The sequence below is a fragment of the Vipera ursinii genome, assembly GCF_947247035.1.
Source record: "Vipera ursinii genome assembly, chromosome: 1".
Classification (NCBI taxonomy): Eukaryota; Metazoa; Chordata; class Lepidosauria; order Squamata; family Viperidae; genus Vipera; species Vipera ursinii.
In genome coordinates this window covers 315,994,993-316,017,489 of record NC_139512.1, presented here as the reverse complement: position 1 = coordinate 316,017,489, position 22,497 = coordinate 315,994,993, and the positions used below count along the sequence as shown (strand labels likewise).

The window sequence follows — 22,497 nt, the reverse complement described above, 5'->3', positions numbered from 1 at the left end:
GCCCCCAGGGGGAGGGCCTTCTCTGTGGGTGCCCCGGCACTATGGAACCAACTGCCGGTTGAGCTCCGGATGGCATCGGACCTCCGATCCTTCCGTCGCGGGTTGAAGACCCACTTGTTCGAGTTAGCTGGTCTGGCCTGAAGGGGAATATGGGTTTTCTAATTGGTTTTATTTTTTATTGCTGTATTTTAATTGGGCATGGTTTAATTCTCTTTTAATTTTTGTATACCTATTTATATATGCCCTGTGAACCGCCCTGAGTCCCTAGGGAGAAGGGCAGTATAGAAATCCAATAAAACTAACTAAACTAAACTAAACTAACCTTGACCATTTGATCCAGAGGACCTGGAGCAAGCTGACAAATCATGACCAAGATAGGCCACAGGAGACAAATGGTCCCTCAGATAGCAAGAGCCTATAAGCCAGTGGTCTTCAAACTTGGCTGCTTTAAGACTTGTGGACTTCAATTCTCAGAAATCCTCAGCCAGCCATGGTGGCTGAGGAATTCTGGGAGTTGAAGTCCACAAGTCTTAAAGCGGCCAAGTTTTGAGACCCCTGCTATACGCTGAAGAGCTTTAAATGTGCTAACCATCTGGAATTGCAAATTGGCAACCAGCACAACCAATGAAGCAGAAACATGAGCATTCTGTGCCATACTTATTATTATCCATGCCGCTCCGTTTTAGATTAGCTGCAGTGTGAGGGATCTTTAAGAGCAGCCATATATACTTACACTGCAGTAGAATACAGATGATGCCTTTAGCTTGCATCTAAGGAACTGCTCTTCACAGTTCTTTCAGGATTTTGGATCACATATTTTAAATGTGTTTACTCTGGAAATGCTGGTGTAGAATTTGGCCAGGTACCAGCTGTGCAGTATAAATTCTGAGGGCCATCAATTGTCAAATAGTTTCATTTTTCTCCCAGAAGGTAAATAGAAAGAGCAAAAACTAAATATGGTCAAAGGAATACCAAGGATGTGCCCAGAACAGGTAGCTTGGACTTGGTAAGTGTATGTTAGGAAAGCTAGGCTTATAATGAGTTGAGATTATCAAACAAGCAAAAATGATTTCTTTAGATATAAAAAGGTAAAGGTTCCCCCGCACATGCGTGGTAGTTGTTTCCAACTCTAGGGGCCGGTGCTCATCTCCGTTTCAAAGCCGAAGGGCCAGTGCTTGTCCGAGGACGTCTTCGTGGCCAGCATGACTAGACGCCAAAGGAGCACGGAATGCTGTTACCTTCCCACCGTAGTGGTCCCTATTTTTCTACTTGCATTTTTACGTGCTTCGAACTGCTAGGTGGGTAGAAGCTGGGACGAGTAACAGGCGCTCACTCTGTTACTCTTTAGATATATTTATAATCAAATCAATAAATGTTACAAGATGCTATTAAAGAAAATCTGTATTGCTCCCACTTCAGTGATTTGCTGTAAACTATTTAAAACCAGACCTTAGGAAACTATGGTTCTGTAGCCCCTAGAGTTTCTGACCTAGAAATCAAATAAACATTTTATTTTAGTTAAAATCCACAGCTACTCAACTCCTATGTATCGTCAGTTTTATACTCAACAGATGTTGAGAAATCTCATGGCTATAGCTTAAATAAGAAAGTCAGAAACACATTCTGGAGGAAAGCAGTATCAACTGAAGTAACATTTACAGACAGAAATAAAAAGCCATATTCATGAATCATTGGGATTCAAGCTCATTTGAGCTTTATTTTCCCCACAAGAGAGCATGTGTTCTATCAGTCAATTGTAAAGAGCAAGATGAAAGGGCAAAGTTGAAGCTTTGGAGTAATACAAACATGGGTCAGGGAATACCTTATTATTCTGAATAGGATTAAATTTCCAGAACCAGCTCAATTGCTTGCTAGGATACTAAAGCGACTTGGTGGTCTGGATGAACTTTTATTTCTTATCTTTGAAAAATCCTGAACTTCTGATAAAGTGACAGATGACTAAAAAGGGAGAATCAATAGAGATTAAGAAACCTAGATTGATTTAGGGAGATATATAAGCACCTTCCCCTTTATGGATTACTGCCTTGTCATGGCGAAGGGGCTTGCATAATTCAATGAAGCTATGAGCTATGCCATGCAGGGCCACCCAAGATGGACAGGTCATAACAGAGAGTTTGGACAAAATGTGATCCACTGGAGGAGGAAATGGCAACCCACTCCAGTATCTTTGCCATGAAAACCCCATGGACAGTACCAAAAGTCAAAACGATATGGTGCTGGAAGATAAGCCCCTCAGGTCGAAAGGTGTCCAATATGCTACTGGGGAAGAGCAGAGGGCTAGTACTAGTAGCGCCAGAAAGAATGAAGCAACTGGGCCGAAGCTGAAACGACGCTCAGCTGTGGATGTATCTGGTGGTGAAAGGAGAGTCCGATGCTGTAAAGATTTTTTCTCTGTAGGAACCTGGAATGTAAGATCCATGAATCAAGGAAAGCTGTACATGGTCAAACAAGAGATGACAAGACTGAACATCGACATCTTAGGAATCAGCGAACTAAAATGGACAGGAATGGGTGAATTTAATTCAGATGACCATCAGGTATACTACTGCGGGCAAGAATCCCTGAGAAGAAATGGAGTAGCTTTCATAGTCAATAAAAGAGTAGGAAAAGTAATACTGGGATACAATCCCCAAAATGACAGAATGATCTCAGTTCGAATCCAAGGCAAACCATTCAATATCACAGTAGTCCAAGTCTATGCCCAAACCACCGGTGCTGAAGAGGATGAAATTGACCGGTTCTATGAAGCCCTACAGCACCTTATAGAACTAACACCAAAAAATGATGTCTTTATCATCATGGGGGATTGGAATGCTAAATTAGGAAGCCAAAAGATAACCGGAATAACAGGCAAGTTTGGACTTGGAGTACAAAATGAAGCAGGGCACAGGCTGATAGAATTTTGTCAAGAGAATAGGATGGTCATAGCAAACACTCTTTTCCAACAACCCAAGAGACGGCTCTACACATGTACATCACCAGACGGTCAACAAAGAAATCAGATTGACTATGTGCTGTGCAGCCAAAGATGGAGAAGCTCTATACAGTCAGTAAAAACAAGACCAGGAGCTGACTGTGGCTCAGACCATGAGCTTCTCGTTGCAAAGTTTAGGCTTAAACTGAAGAAAGTAGGGAAAAGCACTAGGCCACTCAGGTATGAATTAAATCATATCCCTGACGAATATACAGTAGAGGTGACAAATAGATTTAAGGAAATAGATCTGATAGAGTGCCTGAAGAACTATGGACGGAGGTTCGCAACATTGTACAAGAGGAAGCAACTAAAATTATCCCAAAGAAAAAGAAATGCAAGAAAGCAAAATGGCTGTCTGAGGAAGCTTTGCAAATAGCTGAGGAAAGGAGGAAAGTGAAAGGCAAGGGAGAAAAAGAAAGATACACCCAATTGTATGGGAGTACCAGACCATCTTATTTGTCTCTTGAGAAACCTATATGTGGGTCAATAAGCAACAGTGAGAACTGGACACGGAACCACTGATTGGTTCAAAATTGGGAAAAGAGTCCGGCAAGGCTGTATACTGTCGCCCTGCCTATTTAACTTATATGCAGAGCACATCGTGAGAAAGGTAGGGCTACATGAATCAAAAGTTGGAATTAGGATTGCCGGGAGAAATATCAACAATCTAAGATATGCAGATGATACCACTCTAATGGCAGAAAGTAAAGAAGAACTAAAGAGCCTCTTGTTGCGGATGAAAAAGGAGAGTGAAAAAGTAGGGTTGAAACTTAACATTAAGAAAACCTAGATCATGGCATCCGGCCCTCTCAATTCCTGGCAAATAGATGGGGAGGAAATGGAGGTAGTGACAGATTTTATTTTCCTGGGCTCCAAGATCACTGCAGATGGGGACTGTAGCCAAGAAATTAAAAGATGCTTGCTCCTGGGGAGGAAAGCCATGGCAAATCTAGACAGCACACTAAAAAGCAGAGACATCACAAAAGTGCGTATAGTCAAGGCTATGGTCTTGCCAGTTGCAATGTATGGCTGTGAAAGTTGGACCCTAAGAAAGGCTGAGTGCCAAAGAATTGAGGCCTTTGAACTATGGTGCTAGAGAAGACTCCTGTGAATCGCTTGGACTGCAAGGCAATCAAACAAGGCAGTCCTAGAGGAGATCAACCCTGACTGCTCTTTAGAAGGCCAGATCTTGAAGTTGAAACTCAAATACTTTGGCCACCTAATGAGAAGGAAGGACTCACTGGAGATAAGTCTTGCACACTGCCCTAATGTTATTTTTTATTTGGCTAGGAAATTAAGAACGACTAATGCCTTAGAAGACAGAATTACAGATGATGAGTTAGACTATGAATAATAGTTGATAATTTAACAAAGACAGATACATAGTTTTTTGTGTGATAATTTTTTTCCCTTCCATTCAGTCATTTCCGATTTTCAGAGACTGTCTGAACAAGTCCCTTCAGTTTTCTTGGCAAGGGTTTTTTTTTAACTCATTTGCCAGTGGCTCCTTCCTAGGGCTAAGAGAAAGTGACTAGCTCAAGGTCACCCAGCTGTCTTTGTGCATAGGTCACCATGGTCTCCCGTTTTCTAGCCTGATGCCTTAACCCTCACACCAAAATGGCTCTCTAGTACTTGTGAAAAAGATTCTGGAATATTGATGTGGTTGATTGCAGAATGAATATCGAATCAGCAGCGTGATGCATATGTAAACAACATGGCCTTTTAGAATATCTGTGAAATTTGGTATTTTTGTGAGCACTGAAAATTTTCCTATCGTATCATCTATGTTGGGTTTCTAGTGTTTGTTGAACTTGGCGTTCTTCTTGCAAAAGTTTCGTTACTATATTAGGTAACATCATTGCTTCACTGACTTATGTTAATCTGGTTTTGTAATTAGAAATTGCAAGAAAGAAACAAAACTGGTAAAAACCAAAACCCCACCATTTCAACCCTGAGGAACACACATTTTTTACTATTGCTTATTAGGACGCTGACCTTGTCGATCAGAAGATCGGCAGTTTGGCGGGTCGAATCCCGAGTGCCGTGTAGCAGAGTGAGCGCCTGTTACTCGTCCCAGCTTCTGCCAACCTAGCAGTTCGAAAGCACGTAAAAATGCAAGTAGAAAAATAGGGACCGCTACGGTGGGAAGGTAACAGCGTTCCGTGCGCCTTTGGCTTCTAGTCATGCCGGCCACATGACCACAGAGATGTCCTCGGACAAGCGCTGGCTCTTCGGCTTTGAAACAAAGATGAGCACCGGCCCCTAGAGTTGGAAACGACTAGCACGCATGTGCCGGGGAACCTTTGCCTTTATTATATACAGTATATCTCAATATTTTTGCTGTACATCTCAATAGTAGCATACTTAGACCTGATGAAATATGATAAAAGAATAGGAAATTATTGGAAGTTAATTAAAGATCAGTCCACTATTAATCACACTTGGATAAAATGCAAATATGATTCTAAGTGATCTGATGTGGTAGCATACCTTATATTGTTAAAATAACATTAAAAGAGCTATTTGGTTTAGAAGATAAAATAGGGTGAAATAATCTTAGATCCTAGGTAGAAGCCAACCTAATTGCCCAAAAATCACAAAACCACTACAGATCAACTGAGTTTTCTATAAGTGACTTGTAAGAGCAACATGGTAATTTTATTAAGTCCTCAACTTGATTGATTGATTTGATTTGATTTGATTTGATTTATTATATTTATATCCCTAAGGACTCAGGGTGGCTCACAACAATAAAAACTAAAAAAGAACATGAAAATACAAAATTTAAAAAAGAATTAAACATTAGATATCTTCAATACATAGAATTTAACCCCATAAAACCAAATTTAAAACCATAGTCAGTCCAGGCCCGATTGTTGAAACATCCATGTCTTCAGGTCACGGCGAAAGGACCGAAGGTCGGGGGCTATCCGCAGCTCCGGAGGCAACTCATTCCAGAGGGTCGGCGCACCCACAAAGAAGGCTCTCCCCCTAGGGGTTGCCAGCCGGCATTGCTTAACCGATGGAACTCTGAGGAGGCCGACTCTGTGGGAGCGAACCGGGCGATGGGAGGTTGACAATGGCAGCAGGTGGTCTTGCAATAGAATAGGGAGATCTCTTACAAAGAGTTCATGTACCTTGGCTCTGGAAGGCTTGTGCAATTGTGTCCTCATTTATTGCTATACTAAATGTATGTATCCAGTGTATAAAAAAGAGAGTTCAGACCGATTTAAAAATGTGGAAAATTTATATATATATATATATATTAAAAAAAGAATATTCAACTTTTGTCAAAGTTTCCAGTGCCAGTAATTATTTTCATGGTATTGAAACATATCCTGTATGTTTTCATTTTCTCATTTCCCTTCCCCCCGCCCCTTATTTCATTTCTTATTTTCATCTTTAAGTGCAATCATGTTACTTACAATGCAAGGCAATAAGTTTCCATTCAAAAGTTCCGTTGAGGTTAATCAGGGTTAATTCCAGGCATTCAACTGAAATTTCTATTATTTGACTTCATCCTGGGGAAGGGAGAGCTAGCTGAATAGTAGTTCCAAGTACTGAAATTCTGGCAGATTTTGAAGGCAGATTAAGGTGGGTTAATCATGTATTAAAACTCCATCAGGACAAACTTGAGGCCTGACAACAAGGTGGTCACCTCCATCTTGCTTAACGAAGGTGATTGGAACCAGAATTTCTGTCACTAAGGAAAGAATTATTTGAGGAGAACTTTTTGCTAAGAGTTTCTGGCAACTTTGATGCACTGAATTCTAAATCGATCTTTTACACTTCTAGCAACATTTTTTTAAAAAAAAAACCGTAAATAATATTTATTTAAAATTAATAATTATAACATGTTGTAATTATATTCTGACCTCAAACTGAATATATATGTACTGTAAAATACACAGCCATTCAGTACATGTGTTTCTGTGTATCTTCCCCTGAATGTTGTTGGAATTGCACCAATCAATTGCTAAGCATCCAATTACTTAGCTTTCAGTTGGATTTAATTCAGAATACTCTTTTAAAGGTTTTAAAATAAATTAGTAGGCACAGGCTAATATTAATAATACATTGTGCAGAAATGAGAAACAGATTAAGCGGTAAAATGATTTTGGTGATGTATTCTTTTTAAACCCCAATCCCTGTTACACTGTATCTATCAGCTGTTACTGTTACAAGATTCCAGTTTTTATATACTGTTAACAGAGAGAATTTGTTTTCTCATAATTTCTGTTTCACATTTTCTTTTTAATGTTTTTATAACAAATCTATCAAGCTATTAGGCGTTCTTACCATAAAGCTTTAATATAAATTTCTTTACCATCAACTACAGCATTTAAAACTTTGTAATATAAATACTCTCTTAAATACTTTACTGCATAATATGAACATTAGAGGAAACTGGCACTTGCAAAACCAACACTTCATTTCCTCTTTTTCATTCTTAGAGAAAATTGCATAAAATAGGCATGTGTCTGGCCTTGTTATGAGTCTCTGTTTTTAATGGTAACATGATAGGCTGTCTGTCATATATATGGTGCCTATCTGAAGTTCTTGAAAACTGGTTAGAGGGGGAATATGCAGTTTAAAAATAAAATTCAAATGAGTTCTACCAGTTCCACAATACAAACAGTGGCAGTATATCAGATGCTCATCTGCTGGGTTCTTTTATGTGTCAATGTTATACTCGCACATGTTTTATTAATACTGCCATTCTCTGGAATTCTCATTTCTGAATAATTTCCATCCTATAGTAATCAAATACTACTCAAGTGTTATTGGATTTCTCTTTCTCTCCCCCTCACAATTTACAGCACGATGTATCTCAGACACGACTCAAAACAACCCTGGATGGTGTGGTGGAGGAATGTGTTAGCTTCGTAGGAGTCGATATTAACATCTGCTCAGAAAAGTTATTAAGGTGAGCTTGAAAATTTTTCACTTAGATAGTTTCAAATTTCAAAGTATTCATCCAGTGGTTCTATATCTTTGGACTAGTTCCTTGGACCCTAGTTGTATTTTTATTCCTAGGACTGTAACACTTGTTCTGTAAATGGAATCACCTTCACAACCAGAGCTAAAGTTAACTCTGTATCCACAGATCAATCCCTTCTTTATTACTTAGCAGTGAATATGCACATCTGAATGTTCTTCCACTCCCTTTCACCAACACCACAGCCAAAACAGAAATAGCCTTCTATGGTTTGTATATGGCATAGCAGTTTATAAAATTGTTGGAATTTATAAAGTCTCTGGAATTGGGTATGTCTAGTTTAATGAAGAGAAGGACTAGGGGGAGACATGATAGCAGTATTCCAATATCTCAGGGGTTGCCACAAAGAAGAGGGAGTCAAGCTATTCTCCAAAGCACCTGAAGGCAGGACAAGAAGCAACAGATGGAAACTAATCAAAGAGAGAAGCAACTAGAACTAAAGAGAAATTTTCTGACATTTAGAACAATTAATCAGTGGAACAACCTGCCTCCAGAAGCTGTGAATGCTCCAACACTGGACGTTTTTAAGAACAGACTGGCCAGCCATTTGTCTGAAATGATATAGGGTTTCCTGCCTGAGTAGAAGTTTGGACTAGATGACCTCCAAGGTCCCTTCCAACTTTATTGTTGTTGTTGTTGTTATGAATGCATTTCTTTATTTCATGGTTTATATCCTCCCTTCATTCACATGGTTCTATTGGAACCATGACAATAATCTGGATAGTATCAGACCAAGAAATCCAACCAAATATAATTTAAATATAAGCTCAAAATTACATATAAGAGATATGACCCATGACAGAAAAGGCCACCATTGTCACCTCACAAGTTAGTAATGTAGGAAGGGGGGGCATCCATACCTTGGGAGGGAAACTGCCATTAAAAAGATCTCTGTCCTGTGTACTTTGCTCATATGATGCAAGTAATCCAGAAAAAAGCTGTTTCCAAAGTGGTCACCAGGTAAATTTATTGAGGCAGGAATTAGTTTGTGGAATTCGTACTTCAGCAGGTCTTATTTCTATGACTTCCTAGTTATTGATTTTTCTTTAATTCCTATTTCTATCAATTTCCCTGGAATAGATATTAAGCCGAGCAGTCTATAATCTCCCAATTCCCTTTTTAAAATTGATGTCACATTAGTTACCTTCCAGTCCTCTAATCTTTTTTTTTTTTGCTGAGAGATTAAACACTTTCACCTCTGAGATTTTTTGAGAATTCTCGGGTGGATATCATCAGGATCTGGTGAGTTGTTGCTGTGCAGTCTCTCAAAGTATCCTAGAATAATGTCTACTTTCTGCAATTTGCTTAATTTATTTGAATTCCTTCTGATAAATGTAACACAGGTTCAGATAACTTTCTTGTGCAAGTTTATATTACCTGCAGATAATTCAGAGTTCCTCTGCAATCTCTTAAACTTTCATTTCATTGTTATGTTTCTGATGACCCAATCACTTCTGTGCCAGCTTTCTCCTTTGAATATATTGATAGGGTTTTTTTTATTTTGTTTTTTTGCTTCTTTTAATGTGTTTTTTGCCTTATAGTTCTCAACTACTATTTTGCACTATTATCATATTACTGTTTTTTTCTGACAAAGTTACTGCTCCTTTTAGTTCTTGAATAAGATTTCCATTTCTTGAAGGAAGCTTTAACGTCTATAGCTTCCTGAAAATTGCTAGAAAGCCTTGCTGGTCTTTTTGTGGCTAAACCTTTCTTATACATTCCAATTGGCCATCAGTCATTGTGGCTTTAAATTACTTCCAGGCATTATTAAGAGATTAGGCTCTCATGTACTTGCAGTCTGTTTTGCACCAGTGCTCTGCATTTTTCAGTAGTTCCCTATTTTTTAATCAACTGTCACTTCACATGACTTGTTTGCTATTTGCCATTTTTATGAAGGTTAAATGTAACAGCGTTGTAGGCACTGTTCCTGTAGGTTCCATAACACTTATATCTCACCCCACATCAGAGTATTATATGATCAGATATTAAATCAAAAGCCCTCCAGCCTCAGATTAAAATCTTTGTTATTAGACCTGTCACCTAAGAAATTGCCTTCTTCTGTAGTAATGTCTCGTCTCGTAAGTGTACTTTTTTCCCAAGATTTCTCTTCACCCTAATGGTAGGTAAGTTTTTATATTGGGAGTAGGACAAAGTTATTGCATTCCAAAAGATCTCTTCTACATACCAATCTGACTCTCTAACCATTTTTAGCTCAACCATCTTGGTTTCAAGGGAACTAACTTGTTTCCTGAGATCCAGGTCTTACTGCAGCAGGCACAAGACCATGACCTAGACTCACTAGGCGCAGATAGTCCTGTGCGTGGATTGGGAAATTCTGCTGGTTTTCTTTCTTCATATTGTTATGTTACTTGCTTGATTTTATTCTTTCTGAGTTTGGATCTATAACATTGGCCCCCAATCTTTTGAGCACCAGGGAAAGGCTCCATGGAGAAAGGTTTTTATGCGGACTGGATGCTGCCTGCATCCCGCGGAGGGCGCTTTGCTTATTTGCGCGGACTGGTTGCTGGCATGCCACAGAGCGGTGCCAATCCACAGACCGAGGGTTGGGGACCCCTGATCTATAAGAAAGTGTTAAGTTACAGTTTTACAAAATGAGGCTTCCTCACACAGTTACTAAATGTACTCTGATGCTTAGTTTCTGTATTTGAGAAGCTCCTCCTTTGCTATACTCCTCCGTTTTGGTTTCCCCTCCTTTTAATATATCCTGGCTGCTATCTGTCAAGTATTTCTCCTCCTTCTCGACTGTGTTTTTCTTAAACATAACTGTGGTAAAGTTTCATAGGTCTGAAATGTTATAGGGAAACCAACCAACACTTAAGCTTTCGGAATTAGTAAAACTGCACTATCCTGTATTATTAGCTGAAAAAGCCATTGTTTGAATGGAGATCTCTGGATTTATCACTTCAACAGTAGGGCAGCTACAATTAAGCTTTTTTCCAATCACCCTAAAGCAAGCAGTCTCTGTATTATGTTGCTTTGATATTGCTTATTGCTTCCTTTTATGAAATGTAATTCCAAAACTTCTCTTACTATGCTTGTTAGACATGTTGCAGGACTGAATGCCAACACGGCTAAAAATATTATTGAATGGCGAGAGAAAAATGGACCATTTATCAATCGGGAACAGCTTAAAGATGTCAAAGGATTGGGACCAAAATCCTTTCAACAATGTGCTGGCTTTATCAGAATCAATCAGGAATACATCAGATCATTCTGCAGGTAACATTAAAAGGGTGTGAGGTTGATTACTTATTTTCCACATGTAAGTAGAGATTTGATATAAGAAAACCCCCAGAAGGTAATAGGTTAGAATCTTTGAGAGTCTGAATTTAGGATGAAAGTAATTTGTAGTCTGACATTTAGTCAATTATAGCATAAGAGGGGTCATAGAAAGCCAATGTGATTTAGTTGTGTCATAGATTCACATCTCAGCTCAGCTATGAAGTTTATAACTCAGCTTTTAGATATTAATTACCATCTCTTAACATAATGAAATAAGCATACAGATGGAGACAAGACAGTTTTTCCCCACTAAGCTTCCACTACTCCAACCTCCCATCCATCCTCATCAACTGCCATGTGGGAAGACACGCTGAGTTGTTATATGTTGATACCATTTGTTTTGTATTTACAAAATAGTAAATGTTGCTTATGAATCACCTTGGAAGGATATGTGAGGTAAAAGTTGAGATATTGATCCATTTAACTTTAATAAATATTGTTTACTCTTACAAAGAAACTATCAAATGTAATAAATATAATTAAATTTGAGATGGTATTCTAACATTATAGAAAAAACATCCAGAGAAATTCTATTGGGAGTGCAAAGAGAAAATAAGCAGAATCTCTTTCCTCTTCTTTTTCCACGTTATCCCACCCAGAGGTTGCAGTCATCAATAGTAATAACTACCTTACACATATTTGTATGTTATTATGTCTTACAATGCCAATTTGACTTTGGCCCAGTGACGAATATTCTCTGGCACATAAAGACTGTATGTTGTAATAAAGTTTCTCATCATTTCCAAGGAAAGAAACACCAAATGACTGTTCAATTAAATTTTAAGCAGAACAGAAGCGTAATAGCAATTTGATTGAACATCCTGGGACTAAGCACAAAGACTCATTTCAGAAGCTGAAGGTTAACACAACTTTGGATATAGAAATATCTTAAATGGTCCTCCCTTCCCCTCTCTCCCCATATTAATAACTTTGAACTTGTTGTACTAGTCAACCTAAGATATCATAGGAAGCTGTAGCTGTATTTGGGATGCAGCTGGTATGGGGAAAAAACATACTGTAAGACAGTGCAAGGAATTCTGGCTCTCATATTGATGCACATGTTTTCAATATATGGAGTCATATCTTCCGATCTATGATTGGTCTTGGAATTCAATGAAAACCCATAAAAACTAAATAGAAATATAAGTTGATAATAGTTCTGTGCATGGACCACTTTGGCTGTGTAATAGTAAGTTTATGAGTAAGGTTTTCTTTGGCATATAGGGTGGGATATCAGATACAATGACTGTGTACAATAAAAAATAAATAAAAAACACCAACATATTAAGGTTTTAAGTCAACAAACTCACCCACACAAAAGCAGGGAAAATGAAAAATGATCTCAGTTATCAAGAAAAAAGCAGAGGGATTCTCAGTTTGATGTCTGAACAGTTTATAGGAAACATATGAATCAATCTTACAACAGTTCTAACTATAGTCTATTAATTTAGTATTAGCCATACAGACCAGCAGTGTCATTTCAAGATTTTTGAGGTTGTCAAAAATTGAATCTGATGCCCTGAAACTACAAGCCATGCGTTCTGCAATTGCTCTGTGCTTCATGAGTGAAGCTATGGGGTGAACATTTACATTATTCTTTGTACCTGAAATATTGAACCTGGTGTTTTTTTTAAAAAAAAATGCTCAATTTCAAGGGAGCTTGACAGAAATACAAATAATTAAATTAGAGCACATATTATGCACAATATGCAGAAATTTTAGGATTAGCTAATTATAGTGCATGTGTTCATTTGTTAATAATGTTTGCAGAATGTGTATATTGAGTTTGAGGTTTTGTAGCTTTGCCCATTGGGGAGAAACAGAAAAGAAACATATGATGTTAACTAGTTTAATGATAACTACATCCTTTTCTCTTTTGATTTGGATCTCAGTCAACAGAGTGGGCTTGCAGCTGGGGGTCATAAAGCAGTCACAAACGAGAAAGGGGGGAAAAAGAAATCCAAAGCTGCAGCAAATGTCATTCAGCAGCCAAATCCTTTGGATGAAACATGTATCCACCCTGAATCATATAATATTGCAATGAGGTAAGCTATGAAAAAATGTATGCATTTGTCCTTAAAGCTTGGCCTTGTTCAGCCAGAATGGTCCCTTTGATCTTGGTCTTTTTCTGCTCTTAGCCATTGCCAGGTCTTGTTATTATCTGCTCTCCCTGCTAGTTGTTTAATATATTGGCCATGTAATGCTTTGTCTTCCCACACCTCCATTCTGTTTTTCATTTGGTTTTCACGTAGGACAGTTTGGTCTCTCCAGTACTCAGTAAACCTTCTGGATATACTTGCTGATGTCATTATTATTTGCATCTACTTAGCAAGCTTTTTGTCTTCTGTCACTTTGGAAGCAAAATGGATTTTTTCAAAATTAAGATAATTAAATCCTTTGAAGAATAATAACAACAACAACAATAATACAGTTGGAAGGGACCTTGGAGGTCATCTAGTCCAAACCCCCTGCTCAGGCAGGAATCCCTATACCATTTCAGACAAATGGCTGTCCAATCTCTTCTTAAAAACTTCCAGTGTTGGAGCATTCACAGCTTCTGGAGGCAGGTTGTTCCACTGATTAATTGTTCTAACTGTCAGGAAATTTCTCCTTAGTTCTAGGTTGTTTCTCTCCTTGATTAGTTTCCATCCATTCCTTCTTGTCCTGCTTCAGGTGCTTTGGAGAATAGCTTGCCTCCCTCTTCTTTGTGGCAACCCCTGAGATATTAGAACACTGCTATCATGTCACTCCTCCTCATTTTCTTCATTAAACTAGACATATCCAATTCCAGCAACTGTTCTTTATATGTTTTAGCCTCTAGTCCCCTGATCATCTTTGTTGCTCTTCTCTGCACCCTTTCTAGAGTCTCAACATCTTTTTTATGTCATGGTGACCAAAACTGGATGCAGCATTTCAAGTGTGGCCGTACCAAGGCATTGTAAAGTGGTATTAATACTTCATGTGATCTTGATTCTATCCCTTTGTTAATGCAGCCTAGCACTGTGTTGACTTGTTTGGTAGCTGCAACACACTGCTGGCTCATATTTAACTATAAGTATTTGTGAATAAAATCTTTATTTAAGCATCAAAAGTGAAACAATTGCTGCACAAGGGACTAATTATGGATTAGTCCCTTGTGCAGGAGCATAAACCTTAGAATGTTTACACAGAAGTAAAGGTATTTGAGTAAAACGGGAATTTTTGACTGATATCAAATTCCTCTTAATGATTTTAGTAGAAATATTTTCATCAGAATTACAGCAGTGAATATAAGGTAAATTCCCTTCCCATGCATATTCTGATCCTATCAATTAATATTAGATGAAATACTCAATACCACATGTCATTTTGACTTCTAAGTAGGAATGCTTACAATTACATAACATGTGCCCTACAATTGTTCCATACACATTGTCATAGATGTGTCATTTAACTCTGTCAGAAAGGCTTGGGGTGGGACATTTTAACAGTTTTTTTGTGTGCATCCTCAAAGCATCTTGTCAACACCCACCATGTTTCTGACATGCCTCAAATAAGTGGGAGCCAGAGAAATAGCCAACTACAACTTACGACATCTGGCAAACAGCATGTGCTTAGTTACTAAATTACAACCCTCTCCCCCCAAAAAATTCTAATTCTTTTCAGCTTATAAAGATTCAATCTAACATAATAATGGATGTAACAATTAACTATCACTAACTCAGTACTATAGAAGATCCTTTATCCTTTGTTTTCAATGCAAATGTAGTAAAAGTTTGAGTTAAACTGAAATCTTGTTGAATTAATCATATTTTAATTTTTTTAAAAAAAACCCTCCACAAACCCTTTCAAGACAGTGGCTTAAATTAGGGTAAGTTTAATGCTCATTAAGACAAGCTGATAAGTAAATTACAATATTATGAAACCAGATTGCAACATCTGGTTTATCAGTTTTATTTCCTGAGGACTTAGAGCATTTACATTTTAAGGGATATATGCATGATATACATTTGGGTATATGTCTTTTTGAATATTACTTGGCTTTAAAGACCATTAATACCATTCCTTTCCTTCCCCTCCCAACCTTTTCCCATGGTCTGCATGGAGAACATGAGCTTGGAAAAGACTATCCTAAAGAGTAGCGTCAAAGCCATATTCTCCATTTCATATTCTAGAATAGACTGCACAGTTCTGGGTCTTACTGTGAATATTCTAGGACCACTGTGATAATATATGTTATTTGCTTTTTTATGTCTAGTTCCTTACTTTTATTCTCTAGTCGTTCTTGTCTTGAATCAAAATCACGTGAGGTATTAGTGCTGCTTTATAAAGCCTGTGTAAGACCATACTTGGAATATTGTATCCAGTTTTGGTCACCACATTACAAAAAAGATGCTGAGACTTTGGGAAAAAGTGCAAAGAAGAGCAACTAAGCTGATTAAAGGCCTGGAGGCTAAAACATATGAAGAACGGTTGCAGGATTTGGGTTTGGGTAGTTTAGAGAAAAGAAGGAGTAGGGGGGACATGATAGCAGTATACCAGTATTTGAGAGGTTGCCACAAAGAGGAGGGGCTCAACTTATTCTCCAAGGCACCAGAGGGCAGGACAAGAAACAATGGATCGAAGTTAATCAAGCAGAGAAGCAAATTAAGGAGAAACATCCTAACAGTGAGGACAATTAACCAGTGGAACAGCTTGCTGTCAGAAATTGTGGCTGCTTTATCTCTGAAGGTTTTTAAGAAGAGGCTAGAAAGTCACTTTTCTGAAATGGCATAGGGTCTCCTGCTTGAGCAGGGGTTGGATTAGAAGATCTCCAAGGTCTGATGAGCACAGCACAAAACATTGTGGGCTGTCTCCTGACACCACTGGATGACATCACCAGGGCTCGCTGCCTTGGAAGTGTGAGGAAAATTCTCAGGGACGACTCACACCTTGGTCGATATCTCTTTACTCTCCTACCATTGGGTAGGAGATATAGGAGTATAGCCACCCGTACCAACAGGCTGAAGAACAGCCTTTATCCATGGGCTGTCAGGCTCTTGAACGGGAAATAATTTTATGTATGATTGATTTGTGAGGCCGGTGTATTGTGCAATTAACTCACATGGTGTAACAAGATTGTGAGTCTGTTGTCACTGTGAGTTGTGGGGGGGGCACGAAGGGAGGCTCAGCCAATCTCAATGTATACGTGGTTGTATTTTGACAATAAAGGTTCATTCATTCAGCTGTATTCTGATTGAAGAATCACAAACTGTAAACTTCTTGGGATACAGCCTATCTTACTTTACCTCTTAAGGCTAAGGCAATACGCATATTAACTGTCCAATATAAACAGTACTAATAGCAACAAAATTCCTTGCAGGAAGCACCTGGTTTGGTTGATATCAACTTTCTGAAGTTTCAACAAAACAGCCACAGATACATTTTTTCCACTTAAAATAGTATTGTTAAAATAAGGGAATCCCTCTCTATTTCATGACTAACTAGGGATAGTAACATTTATTTGGTATCAGTACATTGAAATAAGATGTAACCTATCTTGGCACTTTTTATTATGGTAATAATTTTTTTAATTTTAATTCCATTTATATCTCGCCCTTCTCCGAAGACTCAGGGCGGCTTACAAACTTAGCAGTAGCCTTCATTCTATGTATATGCCTGCTTATTAGGGCTTTCACACACACACCCCAAGCGGCATTATTACAAAGTCAGCTTAATTGCCCCCAACAATCTGGGTCCTCATTTTACCTACCTTGGAAGGATGGAAGGCTGAGTCAACCTTGAGCCTGGTGGGATGCGAACCTGCACTAATTGCAGGCAGCTGGTGTTACTTAAGGAGGCATTAGCCCACTGCTTCACCAAGGAGGCAACATCCAGTTGATTGCAAAAGCACGCCTTCCTATTTCCATATGCCTACCTTGCCTCCTACATCTTAAGGAAAGAGCTAAAAGGCTAGGTACAGTTAGTGCCAGATATAACTCATCCTTGGACAGAAAAGCACCTTTACCTATATCAGATTTGCTCTTCTTTCACTGCCGTCCAAAAACTGCAGTCCAAGCCTCCTACAGAGACACTCTGGCATTCAAGAAATACCTTTCTGGGAGGCTGAGATATGTGCAAGAGGAAAAGTAGGAAGACTTCCATTCTATACCTTAACTAGAGAGCAAGCAGAAATGCACTCATATAGTATGGGATATAAGTGAAGAAATTTTTATTTTTTTTCTTTTGTAGCTAGTAAGTTTATTCTTTGGAATAGATCGGTGGTACCTTTCTGCATAGTTTTAGAAATAGGTTCCATCACACTGTTTAAACTAAGGAAATTTCAAAAGTATGTCTTAAACTAGCCTTTTAGCTGTCAGTATTTATCTAGATATTAGGAACACTAATAGTATCTGCATTCAGATGCTTAGTCTACACAAATAATTAGCCTATTTGCTGTATCAAGCAGGTTCATTTGTTGGCAGATCTTTAATGTATACTATAGAAACGTCTGGAAATGACAATTTTCATTCATCCCAATTGATGTTCAAACCTATTCATTATCTTTAAAAATTGTTACATGAATTAGCATTTCTTTTTATTGAAGTTTCAGCAAATTCACCTAGAATGCGGTAACATCATGAATTATGAAAATAAATACTAATGTACAGATTACAGTGACTATCCAAAATGTGATGAATGCTGGCATTTGCATGAGAATATTGACATTTTCAAGTAAAATTTTCAAAGTTGGAGTCCTTTAAAAACTTACTTCAAATAAACACTAGCAGTATTATGTGTCTAGTGTTACATTCCTAAGAATTAACTTCTATATCTACCTATTGAAAAGTTAGCTCTGTTTGATTCAATAGGGCTTATGTCTGCATAATAGCAAGTAGAACTGCAGGCTAAGTATCTAAAACCTCCAACATGCATCAATGAATTTTTCAATATACTTAATTATGAATGTCAAAATGGGAAGGTGGGAAAGAATACCAGATATTATCTCCATTATTGCATTTTCATGTGGGATCATCAATATTAATAAAATTAAAATGTTGACTATATGATAAAAAGAGTTTACTATTTAACTTCTAACACTGATCTTTTAATTTATATTTCAGCATTTAACATATGTTTTCATAAACTTTAAATATCTGCATAGTATAATTTTGTGCTTGTGTGCATTTTATATCAAATTAGTGTTCTTACGTCGGCTTCAGTATACCAGTTGTTCTGCCCAACAAAAAATAAATGAAGGCAGAGAGAAATTGCTTACAGCGTTGTTCTTCCTTCCACATAGCATTGTGTAGCATAATGATATTATACCATTATTCCATTTTCTGTGACCTTGGTGTAACTGGATGTTTTTCTATACCCAAAAGAATTTGCTTTGTTCTTAGCAGTGACATTTAAAAATAGAGGAGGTCAATATGCATTACCGCTGAGATGGAGTTTTGTCTTTAATATTGATTTCTCTTCCAACTGCCCTCCAAGGCTATTTATTTGGGTGAAAATGAGCCATGAAATAGGAAGGAAGGAAGGAAGTTCACTAAGAACACAGTTGATATAGGAATGTCTGTTTTCCCTAAATCAAATGTTGCTCTAAAAGTGTACAAGAAGTGGAATTGTTTCTTTGAATATAAATTTATAAGATTGACTATAAATTCTGAGCTTGGCTGTTGGATTTTTCCACAAATTTTCATTCTTCTTCTTAAATGGGCAAATTGGTTAGAAACAACCAGGGCATTTTCCCTGACAATTTTAGTTTACTTCAATAAATTGGAATTTTTCCATGAAACGTTACCAACACATAACAAGGAAGGAGCTCTTAAATCAAATATAATTTGCCATTAACCTAATAAAGGTAAAGATTTAACCTGGTTCGTGTCCAACTCTAGGGGGCAGTGCTCACCTCCATTTCTTAGCCAAGGGAGCCAGTGTTGTCCAAACGCATTTCTGGGGTCATGTGACCAGCATGACTATATGCTGAAGTGCACTGAAGTGGTATCTATTTATCTGCTTGCATTTGCATGCTTTTGACCTATGTGGGCAGGAGCTGGGCCAAGAAACGGAAGTTCACTCCTTCGTGCAGTGCTCAGATCTCGAACCTAGGCTGTCAGCTGACAAGCTCAGCATCTTTTAACGCTGAGCCGCCACACTAAGCTAATCAAAGCAGACATTGTTAGCTAAGTAAAGATGACAGATCTGACGTTGGAAACCTTTCTTTGTTGCTACCTGCAAATCTAGTGACCTTTGACAATCATAGAACTAACACCTCTGGGCTACAATATAACTTTATAGAATGTAACTTTGCCCCCAAAATATCTACATTCTGTTATTATCCACCAAAATGACCAAAGCAAATTATATATTGGCTGAAAGCCTGAATTTTACCAGTATTGGGGGAAAATGATTACCGGTAACATTGGCAATGAAATGTTTTAAATAATAGTTATTTAAAAAATAGCTTGCTAACCATTAAAAAATCTGTCCAAAGCTCTGTCAAAGTTTCTAACAGGAATTTGAAATGCAGTGTTGTTCTTTACATTCCACTCTTCAAATGTATTTTTTCAGGAAGCTTTGAGTAAAATATAGAACTACAGCAATAAAATAGCAATCATGACCACATGGATTTGAAAGGAAAACTAAAAATGCTTTATAATTATGGTTTTTATAATTTGTTATTTTTGCTTTCTCTTTAGTAGGAGAGCATTGTTCATTTTTAAATAACTTTCTTACATTTTTACATCAAAATAAAATGGCCTCATATTTTAAATATACATTTACTTAGTTCTCAAAACAACTTAATAAAATATATCACTCAGTAAAATATTTACTCCCTCCACGTCAGTTAATATTTTAATGTTTTAGTTGATTAGTCTAGCAGTTAAACAGATTAAATTTGTTAACTCTAATTTATATAGTTCTGAGGCTCAAAGTACAGGTAGTCCTTGATAGCAACTACAATTGGGAGTGCCAACTTTGTCATTAGGTGAAGTGGTCACTAAGTGAAACTAGTTTTTTGGCATCTGTCTTTACACAAAGGGAAGAAACAGACCAACCTATCAAAAATAGTGCCATAAAAAACAGAATAGAATCACAAGTTAAGATAGGCAAAAAAATGTTAAGTGAGCACCTGTCCAGTCTAGACAAGTTTAAATCACCAGGACCAGATGGATTACAACCCAGATGTGATCTCAGAACCACTGAACTATATTTTTCAAAGATCCTGGAGCACTGGGGAACTACCAGAGGACTGGAAAAGAGCTGATGTAGTTCCCATCTTCGAAAAAGAAAAAAAATGGATCCAGGAAATTACAGACCTATCAGCCTGACCTCAATACCTGGGAAGATTCTGGAAAAGATAATCAAACAACGAATCAGCGAGCACCTAGAGGCAAACAAAATCATTACTAAAAGCCAACATGAGTTTGTCAAAACCAGATCATGCCAGACAAATCTTATTGCATTCTTTGACCAAGTGACAAAATTAGTGGATCAGAAGAATGCTGTGGATATAATTTACTTGGAATTCAGTAAAGCATTTGATAAAGTAGGTCACAAACTACTACTTGATAAGATAGAAAAATGTGGGTTAGACAGCATCACCACCAGATGGATTTGTAGCTGGCTGACCGGCCGTACTCAGCGTGTGGTCCTCAGTGGAACTGCATCTACATGGAGGGAAGTGTAGTGAGGTGCCCCAGGGCTCTGTTCTGGGCCTAGTGCTCTTCAACATCTTCATCAACGATTTGGACGAGGGGATAGATGGGGAACTCATCAAATTTGCAGACAACACCAAGCTGGCAGGAATAGCCAACACTCCAGAAGACAGGCTTAAGATACAGGAGGATCTGGACAGACTTGAACACTGGGCGCTATCTAACAAGATGAAATTTAATGGTGAAAAAAGTAAGGTTCTACATTTAGGCAAGAAAAACCAAATGTACAGGTATAGTATAGGGAGTACCTTGCTCAACTGTGAGAGGGATCTTGAAGTCCTAGTGGACAATCACTTCAATATGAGCCAGTAGTTTGCTTCAGCTGCCAAAAAAGCCAACATAGTGCTAGGCTGGTCGAGGGTGATCATGCGGACCTGGCCTGCATCACGGAAACCTGGTTGGGCCCAGAGGGTGGTATCCCCCTGGTTGATCTTTGCCCACCAGGCTTCCGGGTGCTACACCGGCCTCGGACTCAGGGTAGGGGTGGGGGAGTGGCTGTGGTTATGAGGGAGACCTTATGTCCGCAGGAAGCCACCGTTCTTCAGATAGTCGGGTGTGAATCTCTCTTATTGAGGTTTGGTCCTAGGGCGCAGTTGGGCTTGCTGCTGGCGTACCTTTCGCCTAGTCGCGCAGCAGCAGCCCTGCCTGAGCTTCTCGATATCCTCTCAGGGCTGGTGATTGAGTTTCCCAAACTTATGGTTTTGGGAGACTTCAATCTACCATCCCTGGGAGGAGCATCTGAGTTAGCTCGGGAGTTCATGGCTTCCATGATGGCCATGGACCTGACGCAGGTAATTCATGGACCGACTCATGAGGGAGGCCACACCCTTGACTTGGTTTTCTTATCTGGTCGGTGGTTAGATGATCTTGGTGGGGGCTCCCCAATTGTTATGCCCCTGTCATGAACCGATCATCATCTCCTGCGGCTGGTCTTCCGTTTTGCCACTCCCCACCGTGGGGTTGTTGAGCCAACTAGATGGTTCCGCCCCAGGCGCTTAATGGACCCTGAGAGGTTCCAGGCAGCACTGGGGTCCCCACCTGCCTCCTCAGCTCACAGCTCGGCAGATGCCTTAGTGGAAGCCTGGGAAAGGACGGCCGCGGAGGCACTTGACCGAGTTGTACCCTTGCGGCCCCTGACCCGGCGCAGATCCCAATGGGCTCCATGGTTCTCCGTGGAGCTCTGGGAGATGAAGCGTCAGAGACGGGGCCTAGAGAGCGTTTGGAGGTCCAGCTGATCTGAATCCGACCGATTGCGACTAAGAACCCATATTAGGTCTTATCTCGCAGCGATGAGGGTAGCGAGGTCTAACTACTTCGCTGCCCTCATCGCGTCCGCAGATAATCGCCCGGCCGTCCTGTTTAAGGTGACCCGCTCCCTCCTTAATCAGGAGGTGAGTGAGGAACCCTTGCAGGGGCGTGCCGAGGAATTTAGTCAACATCTGTCGGACAAAATCGCTCGGATTCGGACCGGTTTGGACTCCGACTGGGCAGTATCAGACGATCAGGACACGAGCGGT

At 38.9% G+C, this 22,497-nt stretch overlaps 1 protein-coding gene across 1 annotated transcript in view; it reads left to right on the top strand.

Annotated features, from left to right (window-relative positions):
• SRBD1 (S1 RNA binding domain 1) overlaps positions 1–22,497 on the top strand; it is a 167,088-nt gene that overhangs the window by 131,701 nt on the left and 12,890 nt on the right. Inside the window, exons 17-19 of the mRNA XM_083361548.1 lie at positions 7,816–7,922; positions 11,058–11,234; positions 13,190–13,342. Coding sequence (XP_083217674.1) covers positions 7,816–7,922; positions 11,058–11,234; positions 13,190–13,342 — 437 coding nt within the window. The remainder of the gene's footprint in view (positions 1–7,815; positions 7,923–11,057; positions 11,235–13,189; positions 13,343–22,497) is intronic.